Raw genomic sequence first — 23276 nt, 5'->3', positions numbered from 1 at the left:
TATCTGGACAGAACGCAAAGCTTTAGAACCTCAGATCAGCTCTTCATCTGTTTCGGAGGCCTGCAGAAAGGGAAGGCAGTCTCTAAGCAAAGGCTGGCCCACTGGATAGTGGATGCCATCATCTTGGTGTACGATACCCAAGGTGTACCTTGTCCCCCAGGGTTGCATGCCCACTCCACCCGTAGTGTTGCTGCTTCCTGGGCACTGGTGCAGGGTGTCTCGCTGGCAGATGTTTGTAGAGCTGCGGGTTGGGCGACACCTAATACGTTTGCTAGGTTTTATAGCTTACGTGTTGAGCCAGTAGCTTCTCAGGTGCTCTCTTCACATAGAGGGCACCCTTGACCACCGCTCATGTCGGCTTGCTACATTTCTTCTGGGCACTGGAAGGTGGCAGTAATAGTAGCGTGTTAGAGGATCCCATCAGTCGGTACGATCGACTAAGTTACCCGACTGAAAGGGAACGTCTCGGTTACCAATGTAACCCTCGTTCCCTGAAGGAGGGAACAGAGACTTAGTCCCCTTGCCACTATTACTGGACCACCGCTGACCGGGTTCCGTTCGGCTCCTCAGCGAAAAAAATGAATGGTGGGTGCATCCACTTCCCTGTTATACCCGCGCTGCAGGGCAGGGCGTGGATTGCGCACCTGCCAAAGCTCATTTGGCTTGATTTGTATACTATATCGAAGACATCTGGCTCCCTGGCATGATCCCCATCAGTCGGTACGATCGACTAAGTCTCCGTTCCCTCCTTCAGGGAACGAGGGTTACATTGGTAACCGAGACGTTTTTCTCTGAGACATGGTAAGGCCAGGGTTTTCCTATCAGTCATCATTAGAACACATTTTACTCATCGTTCTATATCTTGTAGGCTTCTTGCCCTTATGAAAATGTATGACCAATGATGCCTCCTCAGTACAGTGCTGGTTGGGTTGTACTTGATTACCTGCTGATATTTGCAACAGCATGATTGTTAGTATCATATTGGTTAAAATACTATCTAATTTAAAATACCATCCATTTAATCCATTAAACGACCACATCACCAATCCAAGGAAGCAGTGGCGGCTGCTGGTCTTTCAAAGAGGGGAAGCTCATTTTCGGCCTACATCATAAAAATTGTCCATTTATTTATACATAAATTCTGCCCAACGTTCCTTTTCAAGAAAATGCTCTGTGACCCTATATCGTTCCAACTAGGCGTCTTTTCCAGTGACTTGACCAGTGTCCTCTCAATGGCCAGCAGAGTTAGGTATAATTGTATAAATGTAATAATATAATAAAGGTATAAATAATAATATAATAAAGTATAATAATAATAATACTAATAATAATATATAGGCTTTTATTTTAATAATTATTGTTTTAATTATTACTAATAATATTATAAAAAATATAATAGGATAAGTAATAATATAATAAAGGTATAAATGTATAATTGTGTGAAATGTATTATGAAAAATGGCTAGCAATTTCGACAAGCAAATACCAAGAAAGAGGTAGCAGCAGTTTGTCTTTTGACTATCACTTGAAAAATCCGCGATGGGACTGAGCTCCAATAGCTTCAGCGGCAGCGACTTTTTATTGTACGAAATCGCTGTCAATCAAAAGGAGATGCAGCCCCTCCAATCATCACGCGGAAGCCCGGAGTCCGGTCCAGCCCACTCCTCATTCACCCCCAGAGACGCTGAGCGTCCGTGGGCGGGACATAATCGCAGCATTTATCCAATGACCGTCTAGTTTCGAAGCGCTGAAAAAAAAACTGTTCAGAGCAGCCTCATTGAAGTCAATGGACGCTGGGCTTCAACCATACTGTCTATGGCTTCAACAGGGAAATGCACAGTCTGTGACGCTACGGGAAGGTATGAGAAGGAAATCGAGTCAGCCGACCTGCAGTATGTAGCTGATTCTGAACGTTGAGATTAACGTTTTCTAACGCATTTTTAGTCAATAAAATGTTAACACAATAGTACATATTTGACCATTAATTTTTTTGACATTATAGGGGAAGCCGAGCTTCCCTTGCAGTCTTAAAGAAATCCACACTGCTAGGAAGACAAGGTTGGCTCCTTAGCAGAACTTTGCTTAATTCCATCTTATCCCAAAACAGGATGTGATAATCTATTTCCTTCCTACTCAATTGTGCCTCACAAATATACAGGAAAGGGAAATTCAAAAACACACTCCTTCGGAGTAAACAGTTAATGTTCTGCAAAGCCTGAATTCGTTTGATACAATAAGGAGTCCAAAGCATATCATCAATATTAATATTTTCACAAGAACACCTTTCAGATGAAAGATAATCCAAGGTCAGGCTCCCATGAAATCACATTACATGCCTTACTTGGTGCCATTTATTAAAAAAAATGTATGACTGAAAATTTAAATCACATTCACTGATGCTAAGTTCAGTAATTGTTTTTAAAGGAAACAGACTGCACTACCTCACATAAACTTCCTTTCCACCTATTCAGCAAAGGTGTTTTCATAATGGCTTGAAATGCATCCTCTTGTGTTGCCAGATTTTTATCAAAGAACTTAATCATGTCCTTCGAAGGAAACACCTTATGGTAATGTGGCTACCAAGTACTCATTTCCTAATCGGTTGTTATTCCTTGTCCAATATTCATGGCCTCCAGGCTCCAGCTTCTGTAGTGTTTTTGTGGTCCCTGAGCCAAATTTGCTTCTGTTTGGCAGATGCAAAATCCATCACATGAATGCATTATATATAACATTTATTTTATTTATTTTTGCTGGAAACTCAGACCAATATCAAAAAGGCAAAAGTCTGCTAAATATTAGTTTAAGTGCATTACAGAAATGCTTTCATGGCAAAAATACCAAGAATGTCCAAAATCATTCCTAGTCAAAAAACTCACACAAGCTGTTGACAAGACTGAATTTCATGCACAATTTTATTGAACAGCAATATAAAATACCTTTTTTCATAGTTGCGAGTGCATGCGTCATCTGCCAACAGTTTGAAAGTTAAATTATAAAAGCAAGGCTTCATTTTGTGTAGTGAATTACTTGGGCACTTAAGCATTTGTTTATAAAAAAAAAAAAAAAAAAAACAGTGATGGAGTTTTTTTTTGTGAAGTATTTAGCAACAATAAACTGATATACAAAGCAGAATTAATCATAATAATAATATGAAAATTACACTTTTGTCTGTGGCAACTTAAAAAAAAAAAAAAAAAAAAGGAGAAAGAAAATAAATATTCTAAACCTAACAGCTATCATGCATTTTAAGTTTGACATTAGAGAAGCACAGACTTAGTTTACGTGACACCTAAACATGCTAATTCAGACTACTGGACTACATGCAAGCATTTGTTTAAAACCATGATTCCTCATCCATATTAATAGAAGATGCTTTGATTACAAAACAAGTTAAAGGCCTTAAGCTTTTCCAAGCGTAATAGCTAAGAATGGCGGTACATTTCCAGGACTTGTCCACTAAGGTCACTACAGGTAAAAACAGGCCTTGGCAGCCAAGGTAATTCAAATTTTCTTAGTTAAGTCTTATAAAACATGCATAGGCAGATCAATCACCTTTTACTCTTGCTTTCCTTCTCATTCTTTTTTTTTCTGTTTCTTTTTTTTTTTTTTTTTTTTTTGAACATAGGTGCTTTATATATATTTTTTAGTTTGATCTCATTGTTTGAAAAGCAGAAAAATAATAATAATAATAAAATCACACATTTTCCAGCAAGCCACAATAAATCTACCCCCAGATTTACCCAGTGAAAACAAAGACATATATGCAAATGATAAATGTAAATTCCAGTTTTTAACTCCAAGAAAATCCATATTCAGCAAGCTAGCTTGCAATTACACAAAAAGTAGGATCCAAGCACACACCAAAGAAACCTGAGGTAAGCATAATCTGTACAAAACCATAAAACGTTCCATTTTTGGCATTATAACAATGTTGCAACATTCTTTTAAGACTGCCTAATTTACTATAGAGCTAGTTTATAAGAGTAGCAAAAAATGTATCAATAAATTATCCTTACTTAGTTTGTACACCCTTTTTGTTAAAAACTTTTTTTACGTTCTGTCCATTTTTAGTGCTGTATTTTTGTAAACGTACAATATTTAGTAAGAAGTTACACACAAAAAGAGAAACTAACAAAAATCTTATATCCAGTAAGTAAAGGTCTTTTCACATAAGATCTCTCAGACACCTGCTGTAATTCTTTATGCCGAAACCCAGATAATCCTCTCCCACGACAACTTTTTATAGTTTTTATGCCCCACCCTCCAAAAAAATTAAAAATTAAAGGCATATCCAAAGTGTCACTCTGTATTATGTTTGAAATGCTGCTCTCCCCCTCACTTCCTCTCTCCTTTATCTCTCTTGTCCTTCTTCCTTTTTTTCCTTTCCTCTAACTCTACACTCCAAATCCTTCCTTTCCCTCCATCACATATGGCATGGAAAAAGATAGGGAGGGGCTTAATCGCTGTGGCGACCGTGCGGGATTGATGCAGGATCACTGTATATTGTCGCTGCCACTGCTGGTCTTGCCCTCAGTGCCGTTGGTCTCGGACGACAAAGCCTTATTGAGAGAGTTGAGGCTGGCGTCACAGGGCATGGCGTTTCGGCGGGGTGGCATTCGTTCATTGATGCGGTCCAGCCCTTTAGCCTCCGCGAAGCTGCTGATCTTGTGCTGAGGTGAGAAACCTTTGATTGCTGTAGCAGAAAAGAAGGAAGATGGTTCAACAAGTACACACTCCTTAGTTTATTTTGTAATTTAACTGCTTGAAGTTCACACAGTACTTGAGCAAAGTTGAACTGCAATAATATTTGAGCCAATGGCACAAAGTTTCACTCAAGACAAGTTGCAATTTTCTAACAAATTTTTTACAAAAAGTGTGATATTTTATAACTTTAATTCAACATTCAGTATACTACATTGTGCATATGAAATCATATATACACACACAATGTCTGTCACATAGAGAGACCAATATTGAGAAAAAGCAAAACTTCTTGCAAAGTACTTGAAGCAAGGTGTTATAATATAGAAGATATATGAAGAGAAAACAATATATCCACACTGGTCACCAATTGTAGGATTACTGGGGCAGTGCTGGGTGGTCTCGGTTCTGGAGGGCCTTCGAATGAAGTAGCATTCTTTGCATCACTCAATGAGGCACTGAACGTTTTCAAGATATCCTGCACAAACCTGAGCATTCACTGGCTATCTAGAACAGAGCTTCCCACCACTCTCAAAAACAAAAGTTCAAGGAGGATGTATAAATGAAAAGCTAGAGGATGAAATCATTTGAATAACCAAATAAAACTCTTGATAAAAGACAAAAAAAAGGACACAAAATAAATAACTGACTTAGCAAATATACACTAACAAGGAACTTGGTGCTAAGCTAACGTCTTATTATGACTTTAAAGGGTTAGTTCACCCAAAAATGAAAATTATGTCATTAATGACTCACCCTCATGTCGTTCCAAGCACATAAGACCTCCGTTCATCTTCGGAACACAGTTTAAGATATTTTAGATTTAGTCCGAGAGCTTTCTGTCCCTCCATTGAAAATGTATGTACGGTATACTGTCCATGTCCAGAAAGGTAACAAAGACATCATCAAAGTAGTCCAAGTGACTACAGTGGCTCAATCTTAAGTTTATCAAGCGACGAGAATACTTTTTGTGCGCAATAGCGCAGCGCTTCTGTGTTGTACGTCACACATAGGCTCACTATTGGCCAACGCTGGTCATGTGTGTGATGCGTGTGACGTACAACACAGAAGCGCTACGCTATTACACTACGTGAACTCACTCGAGGCCCAGAGAGAAGGAAATGAATAGTGGAATAAAGTTGTTATTTTTGTTTACTTTTTGCGCACAAAAAGTATTCTCGTCGCTTGATAAACTTAAGATTGAGCCACTGTAGTCACATGGACTACTTTGATGATGTCTTTATTACCTTTCTGGACATGGACAGTATACCGTACATACATTTTCAATAGAGGGACAGAAAGCTCTCGGACTAAATCTAAAATATCTTAAACTGTGTTCCGAAGATGAACAGAGGTCTTACGGGCTTGGAACGACATGAGGGTGAGTCATTAAGGACATAATTTTCATTTTTGGGTGAACTAACCCTTTAACCCTGATTTCCTGAGTAGGGAACGAGACGCTGCATCAGAATGTTGACAACTGGTAATCTAAAGCGATAGTTCACTTTGAAATTAATTTTTGATATGTTTTAGCTTACCTCAAGGGCATCCAAGATGTAGGTGTCTTTGTTTCCGCAGTAGTTTCAATTTTGATATTTTTAGGTCAAACCGTTCTTGTCTGTCAGTCATATAATGCAGGTCGATGGTCACTGTCTCAAAACACAAGCACAGAGTCCAAATTAAAACAATTCCCCATCGTCCAAATGAAACAATTCCCCATCATAAGTACACATTGATGGCCTAAGACACGAAACGAGCGGTTTGTGTGAGAAAACGAACAGTATTTATATTGTTGTTATCTCTTGAAAACAGCACACGTCCAAATGATCTGACGGCGCGGGCGGGTATAGATATAAACATAGATGTCGCCTTCGCTACTGCAGTTCATTGGAACGAAACCGTAGCCAAGGCGACATCTATGTATATATCTATACCCGCCCGCGCCGTCAGATCATTTGGACGTGGTTGTGTTATAAGAGGTAAAAACGATATAAATACTGTTCGTTTTCTCACACAAACCGCTCGTTTCGTGTCTTAGGCCATCAATGTGTACTTATGATGGGGAATTGTTTCATTTGGACGATGGGGAATTGTTTTAATTTGGACTCTGTGCTTGTGTTTTGAGACAATGACCATCGACCTGCATTATATGACTGACAGACAAGAACGGTTTGACCTAAAAATATCAAAATTGAAACTACTGCGGAAACAAAGACACCTACATCTTGGATGCCCTTGAGGTAAGCTAAAACATATCAAAAATTAATTTCAAAGTGAACTATCCCTTTAATGCGTTTTTACTGATCGGACAGCTATCTGATTTGTTAAAACAGTTACGGTTACACTTGCCCACTTAAATGTATCTCTGCAAAACGGATATAAATCCGGTCTTCAATTCCCGTGAATTTAATGGAGTTCACGTCAGCGAATGCAACAGATATGAGCTGCATTTTATTTATCATCAGCTAATTTCAAGATCAAAGACCGCAATAGGAGAAAGAGCGGCATCAGACCATTTACTCTCACTACTTTTAATGAAGATGATTGTGTTTTGAGCATCTGCGACTTACTTTCTGTTTTATTTGTAGCAGTTTGCGCATGGGGCTTGCTGAAAAGATACATAGATTCATTTGCAGCGATGTGTGTTGCAGTAGCGCCGTAATTAGGGATGTCCCGATACCACTTTTTCACTTGCGATACCAATACCGATAACGCAGCTTTGGCTATTTGCCGATACCGATATCAATCCGATATTTTTTTTTTATTCTTGAACTAATACTACTAATAATAAAATATATGGAAGCACTTTGCTCAATTAGCCACATAAAAACATCTCACTCAAATGGAGAACAAATACTTCTCCAGTATATAGTCCACAACAACAGTTGATAATGAAAGACTGCCACCCTTTATTCAAAAGACCTTGAGATATGTTTGGTAATTGTACCTGAATGAATTTAAAATTAATTTGCTATATTTCAGATCAAAATATTTGTTTCCTTAAAATTTTAATTAACTTTAACTTTATTCTCATCTGAATTATAAATAATTTATTTCTGTATAAAATAATACTACTTTTAAAAACACATTTGATTTTCTTTTTTATTCAATGTAGAATGTGTAACTTCAAAATAAACAGATTAGTGCTCTGTTTTAGGACAAGAAATGAAAACCAATGCAATATGATGAATGTCCAAAAGATGAGATCATTTTTGCTTTTAAACAGCATGTGTGTGTGTGTGTGTGTGTGTGTGTGATTTTGGTTGGGTGACAGTTACAGTTTGACAAGAGTTTACAGTTTGACAAAAGCACAATGTTGTGTTTTACACAAATATAAGTAGGCTAAACACTTTTTGCAGTTTTAATGATGTCCTGTATGAAAATGACGGAGTATGTTTTTATGTTTCCACTGTTCGATCGCGCCCGTGCCTCTCTCTCTCTGACACACACACACACACACACACACTCCAGCACTGCAATCTTGACATCGCAGCCTGTTTATTTTGCTGCGTTCACACCAAACGCGAATAGAGCATCAAATTCGCGTCTATCGCGTCTAGTTCGATGCTTGAACAGTTTGAATCCATTCGCGCGTCCAAAGCGAATAGGACGCGCCGTGCGCGTATAATGTTAAAGTGAGTGTTTGAAGCAATATAGACGCGCGTTCAGAGCTAAGGCGGGGCTACAGATTAGGTGTCCCTAAAGAACCCGCATATGCGCGTATCTAACAGTAACGTTTGTTCCGTATTACATTAATTAATGTGCACGCGAGTTTTATTTATTTTTATACCGTGTATTCTCTGTGTAAATCCATGCACCGAACGCTTGTTCAGCATTCCACCCCTAATGGGTATCGGATCATAGGTATCGGATAAATTTTTTTCTCCCCTCCGATATCCGATCTAGCGTTTTGGGGCAGTATCGGCACGATACCGATGCCGTGGATCGGATCGGGACACCCCTAGCCGTAATATCTGGCTATAATATGTCATATAGCTTATAACATGCTCTCACACATTTATTTTCTAACATTTTGGGAGGAGTAAAATTTAAATATGTGGTTTCAACAACCAGATGCATTTAGACTTGCCCAGTTTCATCTGGAATGCGGCCGAGACCACCTCCTGATGTGGTTTGAGAGATCGGCAATTTACAATTGGCAAGATCAGGGCATTAACACCTGGTCTTTTCACGATCTGATAGCTATTTAATCTGAGAAAACGCATGAAGTGGACAGGTGTAAACAGGCACTATAGGAATGCTTCCTTATGACCGGTCTCTGAAGCACATGTGAAATCACACTAATTCCATTGACTGCCTGTAGTCATATTACGTAAAATTACTTAAAGTGACATGACTTTAAAATGGAAACTGCATTGAACATCATCAGCTTCTGATTGGCTGATAGAAGACACTCAGGCATGCAGGAATTATGGTAACGAGACACAGTGTCTCGTTCACTACTCAGGGACAAGAATATACTCAGGGTTATAGTCAAAACAAGAGTCGTTCCCTTTTGAGAAAACGCAACACAATTGAATGTTGATGCTATGGGAACGTCAATACCCATTATGCCTTACTGAAAGGATGCCTGCTCTAAGGAAGTGACAAACTTAAAGAGCAAGAACCTAAGAACCCGTAGAACTAATATTGAGGAACTAATATTGAATATTGAAGGTATTTCACACACCCCATAAGCCTCAGAAATAGCCTGCACAATCTAGTGTGCTAAAGATTGCTTAGAAGCCGCAGAGCCCCTGCTGCGTCATCCAAAACAGACAAACGGTTGTTCTGATTTACGCCACTGGGCTGAGTGATGGACATAAATACTAAGGGCCCAAAAAGGGCATAAAATATTCAGCCTATCCTGATCTGCAGATTGAAAAAGCGGAGGACAGAAGGCCTGAAGAACCACTGATCGTGGAAATGAGGAAGGTAACATTGGAACATAATCAGGCCTAGGATGTAGAATAGTTTAGACTCCACACTGAGCAAACTCAAAACAGGAGAAAGCAACAGACAGGGCCTGCAAATCCCCTACTCTCTTTAGCGAAGTAATCGCTAGGAGAAAACAACAAGAGGTTTGTTTTGAGGATTCTTCTGATCTGCGAGGCTAAACTGTGCTAAGCACACACAGCGAATCCTGAAGACAAAGAAGCTGATAAGGGTTCAATGCAGGCACCATTTGGAGTAATGCGACGAGCCATTTCACGTCATATGACTACCGGCAGCCAATAGAATTAGCTTGATTTCATTTGCTTCAGAAACCGGTCACGCAGAAGCGTTTCCATAGCGTCAACATTCTGATGCAGCATTGAGTTCTCTCGAAAGGGAACCACATGTTACACCTGTTGAAAACATGCAGCAAACTACAGGGAAATACAAAGATCAAATTGGTTTTTGTGAATTGTGTAACTTTCCAGTTATTTAGCAGAGGGTCTCCTATGTACAATGAACACAATTTGTGTAGAGGTCAGACGTAGGTTATTAGCGGTAAAGAAACACAAGGACATACCACAGTCACAGAGTAACCACAAATAGAAAAAAAATCTGGATGAGAGTATCAACGCAGTTGGCACCTCTTCCTCTAGGAGAAATGTTCAAGAACAACCACAGAACACTTAGAATGTAAATAGCAGTTACAAACCTGCTATTTAGCAAGCAGCTGACATTGTTCTTGCTGAGGGTTTATTATTTTTAACTGAGGGAGACCCACAAATGTGTGAGTGTTTTGAGTCTAGAGCTAATGTTTAGCAATTTAAATGGAAAATTTGTGCAAGAACAAAGGACAACTACATCAGCTCATTGTTTTACAGGGGTCCAGACAGTTTTAGGGTTATAAAAATGCAATTTTACATTAATTAGACTTGTGAATAGGCCAAAATGGTGTTTGTGCCACATTTAAGCACTCTGTGTTTGCAGAAAATATATTCTTATTGTTAATACACAAATATTGTCAATTGGAACATATTTTGAAATATAACTATTGTGATTTCAATCTGATGCATTATGTTACCGTGATTTGACTGACCACAGCTTTTTCAACAAAACCTGTGTTTTCCAGAACGGTTTGATCCCCTTTAAAACAATCAAAGCATTTTTCTGTGTGTGTTTCGTCTTTTCTTTTCCTACTTCTGCTCAACACACTAACAGTACAGTGTAATCTGGCCAAACACCCAACACACTACACAAGCTACATTGACATGAATGAACCCTGTGGAACCCTTTATCTGTTGCACAGATGCAACAGAAAGAGGGGAAGGGGCTGTAGACCTATTTACCTTCATCTGCCTCTATAGCCTCAACAGTAGCTGAAGAGAAGAAGAAGGGGGATTGCAAAACGAGTGAGAACAGGTTACATTTGTCCAGTCAGATGAACAGCAAAAGAGCCCAAATAGACACACAACATCATTAGAATTACACTAGGCCCACTACAAGGCCAGGACAGAGGGAAATAATAGGGTAGAGAGAGAGAGAGAGAGAGAGAGAGAGAGAGAGAGAGAGAGAGAGAGAGAGAGAGAGAGAGAGAGAGAGAGAGAGAGAGAGAGAGAGAGCAGGACAAATGATGGGTAGTTAGTTGCAGATGAGGCAATGTGACACAGATTTGACTCTTACTATGAGAGATGAGTTTGGGAGACATGACATAAATTGGAAATTAATGACGAAGCCAAAGTAAACTATCTTTACCATTTAAGATAGTAAATCTATCAGACTTAATGGTCAGTCAAAGCAATCAAAGGGATTTGAAGGAGATCAATGATTGTGTCTTCCATTGCTTTGTTTTAAAATCTGTATAATATACCAGAACTACATTTCATTATTTATTTTGAATGGCAACACCAAAGCAAGGGGAAGAAGTGACCCAAAAGCTGGGTTCAAGGCTTTTTAAAAGCCACTTATAAGACTTGATTTTGTGTGTTTTTTTTTGTGGTAAAAACAATGGCATTCTTTGAAGTTCTGTCAGCTTACAGAACAAGAAAATGCACCATCCTTGCATTGTGTATGATTATTTTCAACTTACCTCATTCTACATTGACCTTAGCACAATCATCACAAGTAATCATATAAAACTACAAGAATACACTTTAAAAAGTTCAGAACAGCACACACACACACATACACAAAACACATTAAAGCTAAACGCTAAAGACATCAGCTGTGATGGGGGCACAACATTGAAGTAAAAGCACAATGATGTCCATGTACAAGGGTGGGGCATCTGTTGTGATTCTACCAATGCTGTAGCAGAACATCGCTGACATCACTCTGTCTCTGGCATGTTCCCAGACCAGATAGCCACATGCAAACATGGCCACTCACATCAAATTTGGGTTACATGTTGTACTGTTTAAGTAAAACTAGTTTTTAAAACTAAAGCTAAACCTAATAGAAAACATAAGCAATGAAATTACTGCATAGGATCAAGTGTTTCCAAATGAAGTAATAGACAGAACATGCCAGTACGACAAGAGCAAGTTTGATTTCTGCCTTGATTTGTGAAAGACAAGACCAATTCAATTTAATTTACATCTTGTCAGTTTTGTGTATTCTGTGTAAAGGGGCATGATGTTACAGATAAAAGGTAAGACTTAATGAAGTATCACTAGACAATGTGCTAAAATTACACATTTATTCATGCCTCTTTATGTAATGATGACAAAACAGCATTAAAATGCTTAATTGTGTTATTTTAGGTACATTCTTCCCTTTCTGATTCACTATGTCCAGCATCACAACACTGTCATTTATTTAAATTATTACAAGGAGACCCCATGAAATCAAAAGCAGCTATGTGTTTTTAGTTCCTATCTGTTAGCATGTCTATATGCTATTGCACTCCAAAAAGTGGAAAAAGGTATTTAAATAAAACAAAGATTATTTTAACAATTAAAATTTTGGTCTTTCACTTTCTCTGGAAATTGGAACAAAAATATTCATAACCAATCCTGCATTCTGTACATCTAAATTTGTGTAAAATAAATAATTGTCTCTAGAGTGAGAATGTCCTCTTCCTCTAATACCACCTCCAACGACTATCAATAGCAATCAGCAAATCATGTTTTTTTTTTATTGAGAAAAAAGGGACAGGCACTTCTATTTGTACTGTCCCAAATTCCAGTTTCAACAGAAATTACAATTACGTTCAAAATGTTGGTGTTAAGACTGCATTTATTTGATAAAAAAAACAGTAAAAAGAGTTATATTGTAACATATTATCACAATTTGAGACAATTGGTCTCAATATATGAGAAATCAAATTGCATCCATTAACTAATTTAATTTTAATATTGTGGCCTTTAAGAGTCTTGTTCTTATAAAGCAATTAATAAATGTAAATGTGCTAGTTGTGCTGCTAATTTTGCAGCCAAATTCTGTGATCTTTAAGACATCTTCAATCTTTAAGATTCCTTACTGATATCTTGTCCACCAAAAGCGGTGTTAAATCTGGACATAGTGAATCTAAGGTTAAAACATGTTCCCTGAGTCATTATTCGATCTTGTACAAAAGCATTTGTGTTGATTCACTTGGGGCTCCTTTGAATAAATGGTGGCAAAGAGTGAAACTATGTTTCTTAAGAATCTGAATTATACTTGCACAACTGATAATACCTGCAGTTTCTAGGGAGACAGGAGAATGAAGAAGAGACAATATTTGAAAAAGATTGGAGAGAGAGAGAGAGAGAGAGAGAGAGAGAGATAAAAGCCAAAGGAAAAGAAGCAAAGAGGAAAGAATATAAGTTTCACAACACAACCACCAGGGGGTGCAGAGACTTTACATTGAATAAACCTACCAGACTGTGCATATTTGTACATTACATATTTGTTAAGCTGAAATAGAGTAGACTCGGCTGTAAATGTGAAAACAATACCTGGGGAAATTAAAAGATGTAAATCATCTCTAAATGTACTGATCGATACTGTGAAAATAACAGCCATGGAAAGAGCTCTGATTTAGAAAGAAATATTAAAGTGATTTATATATTCCTGATCACAAAATGAGTGTGTGTGCGCTTCTTACCATTCTGGAGTTTCTCTTTGCCTCCAGATAGAACGCCACTGGGCAGCATGCCAGTTGGAGTGAGACCTTTCAGCGTCAGAACGCTCTCACTCTCTTCTCTGCAACAGAAACATGTTGTTATCTACAATACTAACACACAAAGATAAAAAAAAAAAAAAGGCAAAGTAAAAAACATACACAATAACTGCCAATGACAAAATAATTTAGTTTACCCTCTATAACACACAATTAAGTACAAATTAATTATTTTGCAGATTATTTGATGATCTTTTATTTATCATATTTTATTGTTTTGGTTAAAAAATAAAATAAAATAAAAACCTTACTAGATAAATTTCTGATAATAAAGATGCCTTTTCACTATCTCTGACAAATGACAGAGCAGAAGTCATTAATTCCCAATGCAGAGTAGTACAGAATCTGTGTAGAGTTCCGACCAAATGCATATGCGGGAAATTCTGATGCGATTTGAACTTAGGGTGGTCTAAAGTATTAAAGCTTTTGTGGCTTGAACTTCTGTGATCACCCCAACAAATGTGATGTATTATTCTCAAAACTATGAGCACAAGGTGAACATTACCAATATTTTCCCACTTAAATAATTTTTTAACACTATTTCAGTAAAAATGCCGGTTATGAATAATTATGTCCTAAATAACCATTTTATAATTACTGCGAATTATTGCACAAATTGACAGTAATTTGTTTTAAATAAGTGGAAGGTAACAGCTGATTCACAACCAATTTGAAAGTTCAATGCAAGCCACTAGTGGTCGAAACAATTGTACCTGATTGTCCGAGATAGTAGGCAAGATTAATAGGAAAGGCAGATTAACTCTTCAACAATGGTAAAATCTGTGACAGATGTTTTCTTTAGTAGATGGTTTGCAGGTCTTTGACTTCACTTACATAAGCAAGAGTCAGATTTTTTTTTTTTTTGGTTCAGTTCCATATGAAGTTATTAGCTACTAGCATATACTACTGCATATGACCTAATGTGTTTCTACTCACGATTGACATTTTGCATTTGTACAAAAGGAAAAATTTGGCACACCATAGCTCCATAAATACAGAAATTATTTATTGCACATTTATCACCAAAAGTGATGTTTCGAACCATATGGCTCTTTGTCAGACAATTAAATTATTAGGCCCTAATACACATAACATATTAGACAACATGACTACATCACCTGATAAAAATAAAATAAATTACAAACATATAATATGTATACATGCAGTACCATAATGATCCCAACTATAGCATTTAAACGAAAGGGCAAAAAACAAAGAAAGTGAAAACATCTAAATTTACTTACAAAACACAAACCTTTAAATCAATCTGGGAAGATATTTAAGATCCGAGGAATGATTTCCTGTAAGACTTGCCCTTGTGGACTTTGCTACATTGGCAAAACTAGCACACAGCTTAAAATCCATATCTCTGAACATCAAAGTGCCATCAGGCCTCATGACCCTAAGGAATCCAGTAGCAAAATATTTTTTTTTTAAGTTGAGACATTCGGATTCCACAAGTCTGTATATTGGCATTGAAGCAGTAAAATTGCCTTGAAGAGGGTGTGAAATTAACAATTTGGTTTTAAAGCATGAAACTTACTGTACACTTTGGACACAGTATAACCTAATGGTCTTAATGAACAGTCTGATATTCGCTCTTCTCTTTAATAATTTATTATGGCTTTTTTGTGATATTCTGTTCAGGTGCAGTAAGATTTCAGTAAGTTGTTTATTGCAACTGCCATAGTAACATCCAACTCAGTCACTTGCATTTATCAATCTTTTTGCACATTATCCATTCAGTAGTTGTTAGTTACTCTTAACTATCCTTTTGTTAATTCCGTGTGATAAGGTAAGAGGCTCTACAAGTTAACAATATCTCACAAATCCTTCAGATTGGTAAGATGACGAACTTCCTCCAATTTATATAACTCTAATTCAGTCAACAATCTTCCATGATTGTTCTTTATTTTAAAGGAGAAATTCCTTTGCTGGTGCCCCGTAAAAGATGAAGACACTCTCACACTCACCTTAAGTTACGTGTGACCAAAAACTCAATATTAATATTGATACTAAATATTAATATTTAAGACCATAAATCACTACAACCATATACAAAAACGCATTGCAAATAGCAAAGACCACACTGGAAATGTTTCAAGGGGACCCCAACATGTGACGAACCTGGCTGGGACATGCTTATTGTTCAATGTCTACTCGTCAGTGGTGTTGTTGATGACCCGAAAGATGAGATTTTTTTGAGATCCTGATTGTATGTTCGTTGTGAGTATTTGTAGAGCGTTTCGGTATTTGGTTGCATTGTGAGTATTTGCAGCACATGTATTGTCAAACTAAAGAAGATATTTTCTTAATTTGCTGGTGTTTTTTCGATTTGCATGTGTCTTCTTCAGTTGCAGCGCATTGAGCTCTCTCAGCCACCATACATATGGCTCGAAACGTCACTTTTGTTGAGAACATGCAATGTTTTTTTTATGTTTATTTATGCAGCTTTGGTGTGCCAACCTTTTCCCATTTTGTTACGGTTTAATTATTTATTTATTTTTTGTGATTGAGCACCCTTAATGAGCTTTTTGCCTGCAGGATGTGCGCACTTTTGTCTAATTCCATTTTGCACATGTACACAAAGTCATCTTACCGAAGAACCGAGAAAACTCGAGCCATCTTTCCAATGGCACGGATCTTGTTTCGGATTACCTCCTTGCGCGCAGAAGCTGTGGCACCTGTGTGACACACACACACACACACACACACACACACACACACACACACGCACACACACACACACACACACACACATATAAATATATATATGTCAGTGTTACATAACAGTATACAAACAAAAACAAACATGCTTGAAGAGTCCCTTACAAACATGCTTGAAGAGTCACTTCATTAAAACACAACCAGCAACTTAATCTCCAAACCTCACAATTTCAAACGTTCACTAGCCATAATTACATCCTGTCTTTAATGTCCAGAAAGGCAAATTAATACATTGGGTGAACACTTCCTTTGGACTATAATTACCCAGACTGTTGACTGCAGGGGAAACTCAGTTGGCAGAACGTGCTGTTTCAGCACACTAAGGGCAGATCAATAGAAATCCTCACAGTGGCCCACATCTCAGGGCTGAAATGCATGCTAAGCATTCTATTAGCCTGCTATCGATCCTTACAGTCATGGATATGGATATGGTTAGGTTAATCATAGTGCCATACTATACAGATGCTAAAGAGAAGAACCTTGTTGGTTTTAATTGAGAATCTACCTAGTTCGTCAAGGTAAGATTATAGACAACAGTGTGATGAGAAAATAACAATACAAGGGAGTGTCTTGCATACGAACAGGTTGCAGCACAGAGATTTTTGAGTGTTTGAATGAATGTTATATTTCTTTAAGCTTTGGTGATACAGCGGCCCTAAAATGTAGTCAACTGTTAAAACTATTTCACTTTTAAGTGTGGCTTCTGTGTCCAAATTAGGAGTTACATCCTTCAAAAAATGACTTTTGATTAGTGAGGTCAATTCACTTTAGATTTTTAGATAGTTTCGAAATTTTAAGCAGGGGTTACAGCCCCTGATCACATAATGATCAGAAAGACATCTTAGACTGCTTACGACAAATGTCAACTTTATTGTGTTGAGTTAAAAAGAGTTCCACTCTTTAGAGCCCCACATTCTGTTACATACTGTTAAGCTCTGTCCAGCTTTTTTGTACATAAGAACTTATGCAAAGGACCCCTAGGAACCATGGTCGACCACGCTAGTTATCCAGGGCATGTTTAATATTAGTTTACCAGTCATTCAAGAAACCAACTGAGTAGTTGTTTTTTTTAAAGTATGTCATTTTGCACATCACTAGTTTAAATACATTTTGGGATCACTGTATTCATACAGAGGTGGAAAACATGGAAAATGGCAAAAAATGGTAGGGAATGATGACAATGTGATGTGAATTGGTATGAGAGATGAAGGCACTGTTGAGGTTCTGAGAACTGCAAAACAATTTATAAGGTTCACATTCTCTTACACTCACATCGGTGTGTTCTAATTTCAGAAAAATGTTAGTGGTCTGCCTGATTGCATACTCACCCCACTTAGTAAACGAAATTCTTGTCTTTTCAAACAGTACAGAGTTCACACGCAACAAGCAATGGCCTTTTAATAGTTTGAAAAACAATGTCAACTACTCATCCAGTTCATGGTGACCAGGGTGCATGAAACATAATAATTAGTACCTATGGATATTATAAGTAGGTTCATTAGTGAATTTTTGGTGTTAGCTTAATCAACCAACTAGAAAAAGGTACAAACAAGAGGCATGACACCGCATTGGATTGTGGGAGGTTGTACCTTTCTTGGGCCCATATATTAGCTGTCCTTCTCAAGATACACCCCCAGAAGAAACAGAAAAAGAACAGAAGAATGATCAATGAATGGCTGAGGAATGACAGGGAGAGAAAGAGAGAGAAAAATGGCAAAAAAGCACATCAATCAAAGAAATAAAAGAGAAGAAATGCTTTAAAGAACTCTGAAAAAAGAGAAAGATATTCATTAGATGAAGCAACAGAAGTAATATTTGAGAGGGAAAGAGATGGACAAAATGAGTGAGAAAAAGAAAATACAAAAGAGAAACAAAATAAAGATTATTAAATGGATATAAAAAAAATAAAAAATAAAAAAAACTGTCGGAGAGAGCATGATGAGATGTTAGTGTTTATAAGTTTGTGCTCTACCAAAGCTTGAACTCCTTAAATATTTCTGGTCAATCGTTTATTTGTCATCTGACAGTTTATGTGTATTTGGAATGGCAATTCATTGAATTTTTTTCTTACCATGGCTGTATGGTAGAAAAAGATCAAAACAAAATTTTATATTTAATGTAATAATCCAAGTCTTTGCACTTACTTATTGCTCTTTGCGATTATTTCATTCAAAAGTCTGAGACCACACAAAAAAAATCTGAATAATCTTTTTAATTTGTAATTAAAAAATGTAAACAAAGTAATGATATGTGACCCCGCCTGTGAAACCCCGGCTAAAGTCGCAGAATCGAATTATGAGTTAACGAGCGTCAAAGTAGTCATAGCCATAAAAATGACAAAAATAGTCCATGTCCGTTTATTGCTGTAAATGATAGATTATACCAATAGTTTTGAGATGCAATACTTACATTTTCATTTATCACATGATAAATACTGAAATTAATGATTTTATTGACACTACGTTGAACTTTTGCGCAAAAAAAAAAAACGGACGTGGGCTTCCTAAACATTGATTTCAATCGTCTCTAGGTTTATTTCGCGCAACAACACTGCTGATTCGTATGTCATTCGGTTCAGGAACTTGTTTTCTGTGTCTTTTCTATTAGAAAGAGTAAAGACAGACTTTAATATCAATCCGCGAGCGCCGGTAATCAGGTCAACACAATGAAAAAAAGAGAGAGATGTCAGCCGCGTTTAGATGTCTGTCTGTGGTGATTTTTTCTTGTCATAGCCAATATTTTAAGAACTGCTTATTTGTTTTGTAGCTTGGTATTCTGCCAATAATATTAAACTTATTTGAAAGACATTTTTGGCCTGCTACGTGTTATTTGCTGGATGGTAACGTTAATGCGTTGTTTTGACATCTGACATGGCCATGGCTTCGCCGGCGACACCGAAGTGAGAGCACAGCAGCATGAACGGAAAAATAGCTGCTTGCTTAAACAGCTTGCTTGATATTAATCTCGGTGGAATTGCCCCAAATTATGATTTAACCGGTTTTATTGCGGATTATTTTCTGGAGGATGATTGTGATGATGAACAGGACACATTCTTTGACGAAACTGACGAGGAATTCGACGGTAAGTTTTTTTTTTTATGCCAAATATGTAAATGTATACTGTCAGTGTCCAGCGAATGTAATGCTAACACATATCTGTGATGCAAAAATAGTGGATTTAAATGTTTATTACATTTGTTGATGGGGACTGAGTCAGTTTAAATTAATTACGTTTATGGCATGATGTTTATTTGTCTCATTAGGCTACACTCTGAATTGAAGTCTGCTTACCACCTATAGGCTGTTTCTTATTCCTATGCCCTCCCCTCAATTAATCAGATCCAGTCTGACTAAACTGAAAAAATATTTTCTGATATTTTCATATAAAATGCTTCATTATCCATTTTAAATGTGTAATTAAACCCACTTCCAATTCTTGCATGTTACACAATCATGTTTTTAGGTATCTTGCTTTGAATTGAAAAAAAATGATCTTTGCTTTTTCAGGCAGTGACCAAGATGATGAGGAGGACAAGCCAGTTTTGGTGATTGAACCCCAAGCTATTTGTCTGGCGAACATGAATAGGGAACACCAGTAAGAAGAATTTGCTTCGAATGCTGGAAGTCCAGATGTGAAACTGAAAATCAGTTTCTCTTGCAACTGCAAGTATTTCAATTAAATGGGGAAAAGTGTTCTTTATTTTTCAAGGAGGGAGAGTTGCTGTCACTCAGGATTTTATTTTGCATCTAGACAATTTTAGAATGTGTACAAAGTTTGAGACTGACCTGTTAAAGGGATAGTTCACCCAAAAATGAGTTACTCATACTCACCCTCATGTTATTCTGATCCTGTATAAGTTTCTTGCTTCTGTTAATAATAAGATATTTTAAAGAATGTTGATAACCAGACAGTTGGCGGCACCTATGGAAGTCAATGGGTGCTGTCAACTGTGTCATTACCAACATTCTTTAAAATAGCTTATTATTAACAGAAGCAAGAAACTTACTGTATACAGGATCAGAATAACATGAGGGTGAGTATGAGTAAATCATTTTTGGGTGAACTATCCCCTGAATATTTTTTTTTTTTTTTTTTTTTTTTTTTTACACCGTGTTTATAACACGTTATAACACAATTCTCGTGTTTGTAAGAGAATGATAATTTCAGAGAATGAGAAATGTTATGTTATTTAATTTATATATTATTGACATTTCACTGATATTACATTTTACTAATAAAGTTATACAAATCATTCCACTGAATTGACATGGTAATTGTTGCTACGATCAAGCTCTTGTGGTACCCCCATTCGTTTCAATGTGTTTATGCTTTTTGGACATGCACATCATAATAAATAGACCTGTTTTAAGAATTTTTCCACTGATGTGTCATATATCACTAAAAAGGGGAGAATCTCAGCTTTAATGTGTTATAAGGCACATATGCAGGATAACTATGGATCAATTGTGTTGCAGTTTTAACAAATAACTTTTTTTTAAATTGGAATTTCTCAAAAATATGATTTTCTGAGCCCGAACTTTAGCAAATCTTTGACATGGCCTTACTCAGTCAATATTAAAGATATCAAGGTTATATTTTCACAGAATGTTCTTTACATTATGTAGGATGATTTTATGTAGAAAACATTGAATCACAAAAAAATGACTTTAGCTGGGTTTTCACAGGCAGGGTCACATATGATAAGAAAATTAATAAGAAATATAAAAAATTCTGCACTAACATTTCTAACTTAGATGTTCTTGCTTCCACACACTCTGCTGTCAATAAAGCAAACATATATTCCGAAATGAATACATTTTCAAACCAAATTTTCACTTTGACAAAATTATGTATTGAAAAAAATTCAATTATGAATAAAGTTCAAGATATTTGGAACCCACTATATGTGTTTATTACATACTAAATATTATCATATTCTGTTCCTGTTTTAACATCTGTCCTATTGAATTTTATTTTGCTTATACCTTAAAGGGATGGTTCAGAGTAAAATCAACCTAGGGTCCTTTGCACCACCTTGAGCCAAACACAGATTACACTGCAAAATGAGTACATATATAAGGTTTTGATTGTACTTTTTGATTGTACACTTTATTGTACTTGTTTTTTGTTTAAATGAATGTATAAATTAAATAATAAAAAAGGGAAGAAAAAAATACACATCTAAATTAAATGAATGAACAAAAAAAAAAAAAATCATAAAAGAACGAAGTAATGTGGGAGATATGCTTCAAAGACTGGGCAAAATATGGATGAAAAAAAAAAAAAAAAAATCTGTCAATGACTTGCTGATGTGCACGAAAACCAGCCATGTATTGGGCATTTCTTGCAGACTACCTTCCCTGATCTTTGAACACCCCGGGTTGCAGTTAGTTTGCAATGTCCACCCAGATGTTTTGTTTTTCCTTATTTGTATGGTGTCCTTTAAATCTGTTAAAAATAACATCTTTGTTTCGCTCTATCTCCTCTAAAATTAGGCCTACATTAATTTCATCTTTTTTGAAAGGTATCTTTTCTTGATAAGTCTTTTCTTTTCTTTTCTTTTTTCTTTTCAATTCTCTTGATTGCTAATCCATAGATGACGATTATTAGGTTAAACCTAATAATTAAGGCTAAACGTTCAGAATACCATTCCATATAAGGTTATATTTCAGCACTTCACGAATGGACAGCGACTCTTAAGTAGCACGTAAAACGCGTTCTCGCGTGTTCATGTTAACTGCATTTTTGGGAAACGCTCGTGGAATTGCTGCGAGCGTTCGTAACCTTGCACGTAGAGAGCGCTCTTAAGAGCTAAGATACATCGTTATCGGGAAACCCGGCCCAGAATGGTACCAAACCTATACAATAGTACAAATAGGTTCTGGATTCATAAAACGAGGCATTGGAAAATTTGTAAGTACATCAGGAGTTATTTAAATAACACTTGCCTGACGGCTCATGCTACTGCTAACCCGGACGTCGACGTCACTTCAGTGGTTTGGGAAAAGCACGTAAAAGTCCTGGCAGAAAGCGATGCATAAGGATGTAGTGCAACGACGACCAGTTCCAGGAATGCACAAATATTTTGTTGGTAGTACCAGTTTGCAACAATTATTAGTTAACACTAAGTTGTTAACACTTCGGAAAAAAATAATAATTCGTCGTTACACTACATCCTTATGCATTGCTTTCTGCCAGGACTTTTACGTGCTTTTCCCAAACCACTGAAGTGACGTCGACGTCCGGTTAGCAATAGCATGGGCCGTCAGGCAAGTGTTATTTAAATTAACTCCTGATGTACTTACAAACTTTCCAATGCCTCGTTTTATGAATCCAGAACCTATTTGTACTACTGTATAGGTTTGGTACCATTCTGGGCATTATTAGTGGGGTAATTTATGAGATACATCATCCATCATCCATTAGCGCCTGCACTAAGCCATCCGGCTGATTTCTCTAAATAAGCTCTACCTTTAATAATGTTCAACCAAGGGGAAAAAGGCTTCTGGGGGGGTGTTTGGCTCAAGGTGGTGCAAAGGACCCTAGGTTGATTTTACTCTGAACCATCCCTTTAAGGTATAAGCAAAATAAAATTCAATAGGACAGATGTTAAAACAGGAACAGAATATGATAATATTTAGAATGTAATAAACACATATAGTGGGTTCCAAATATCTTGAACTTTATTCATAATTGAATTTTTTTCAATACATAATTTTGTCAAAGTGAAAATTTGGTTTGAAAATGTATTCAT

General features: G+C 36.8%; 1 protein-coding gene across 4 annotated transcripts in view; it reads right to left on the bottom strand.

Moving 5' to 3' along the window:
- Window positions 1-3576: 3576 nt before the first annotated feature.
- Window positions 3577-23276, bottom strand: part of LOC311287105 (protein phosphatase 3 catalytic subunit alpha) — a 274952-nt gene continuing 255252 nt past the window's right edge. The window contains exons 11-15 of one of the 4 annotated variants that reach the window (XM_084403704.1): window positions 18112-18138; window positions 16395-16479; window positions 13721-13818; window positions 10983-11012; window positions 3577-4693 (exon numbers count right to left, since the gene is read on the bottom strand). In XM_084403704.1, the coding sequence (XP_084259830.1) occupies window positions 4494-4693; window positions 10983-11012; window positions 13721-13818; window positions 16395-16479; window positions 18112-18138 (440 nt within the window). In that variant the 3' untranslated portion in view covers window positions 3577-4493. The remainder of the gene's footprint in view (window positions 4694-10982; window positions 11013-13720; window positions 13819-16394; window positions 16480-18111; window positions 18139-23276) is intronic. The other 3 variants (XM_084403706.1, XM_084403705.1, XM_084403707.1) reach the window with 3 other exon arrangements.

This window comes from Rutilus rutilus, assembly GCF_951802725.1.
Source record: "Rutilus rutilus genome assembly, chromosome: 3".
NCBI classification, from domain to species: domain Eukaryota; kingdom Metazoa; phylum Chordata; class Actinopteri; order Cypriniformes; family Leuciscidae; genus Rutilus; species Rutilus rutilus.
The sequence above is the reverse complement of the archived record's forward strand: the minus strand, read 5'-3'. Positions and strand labels throughout refer to the sequence as shown.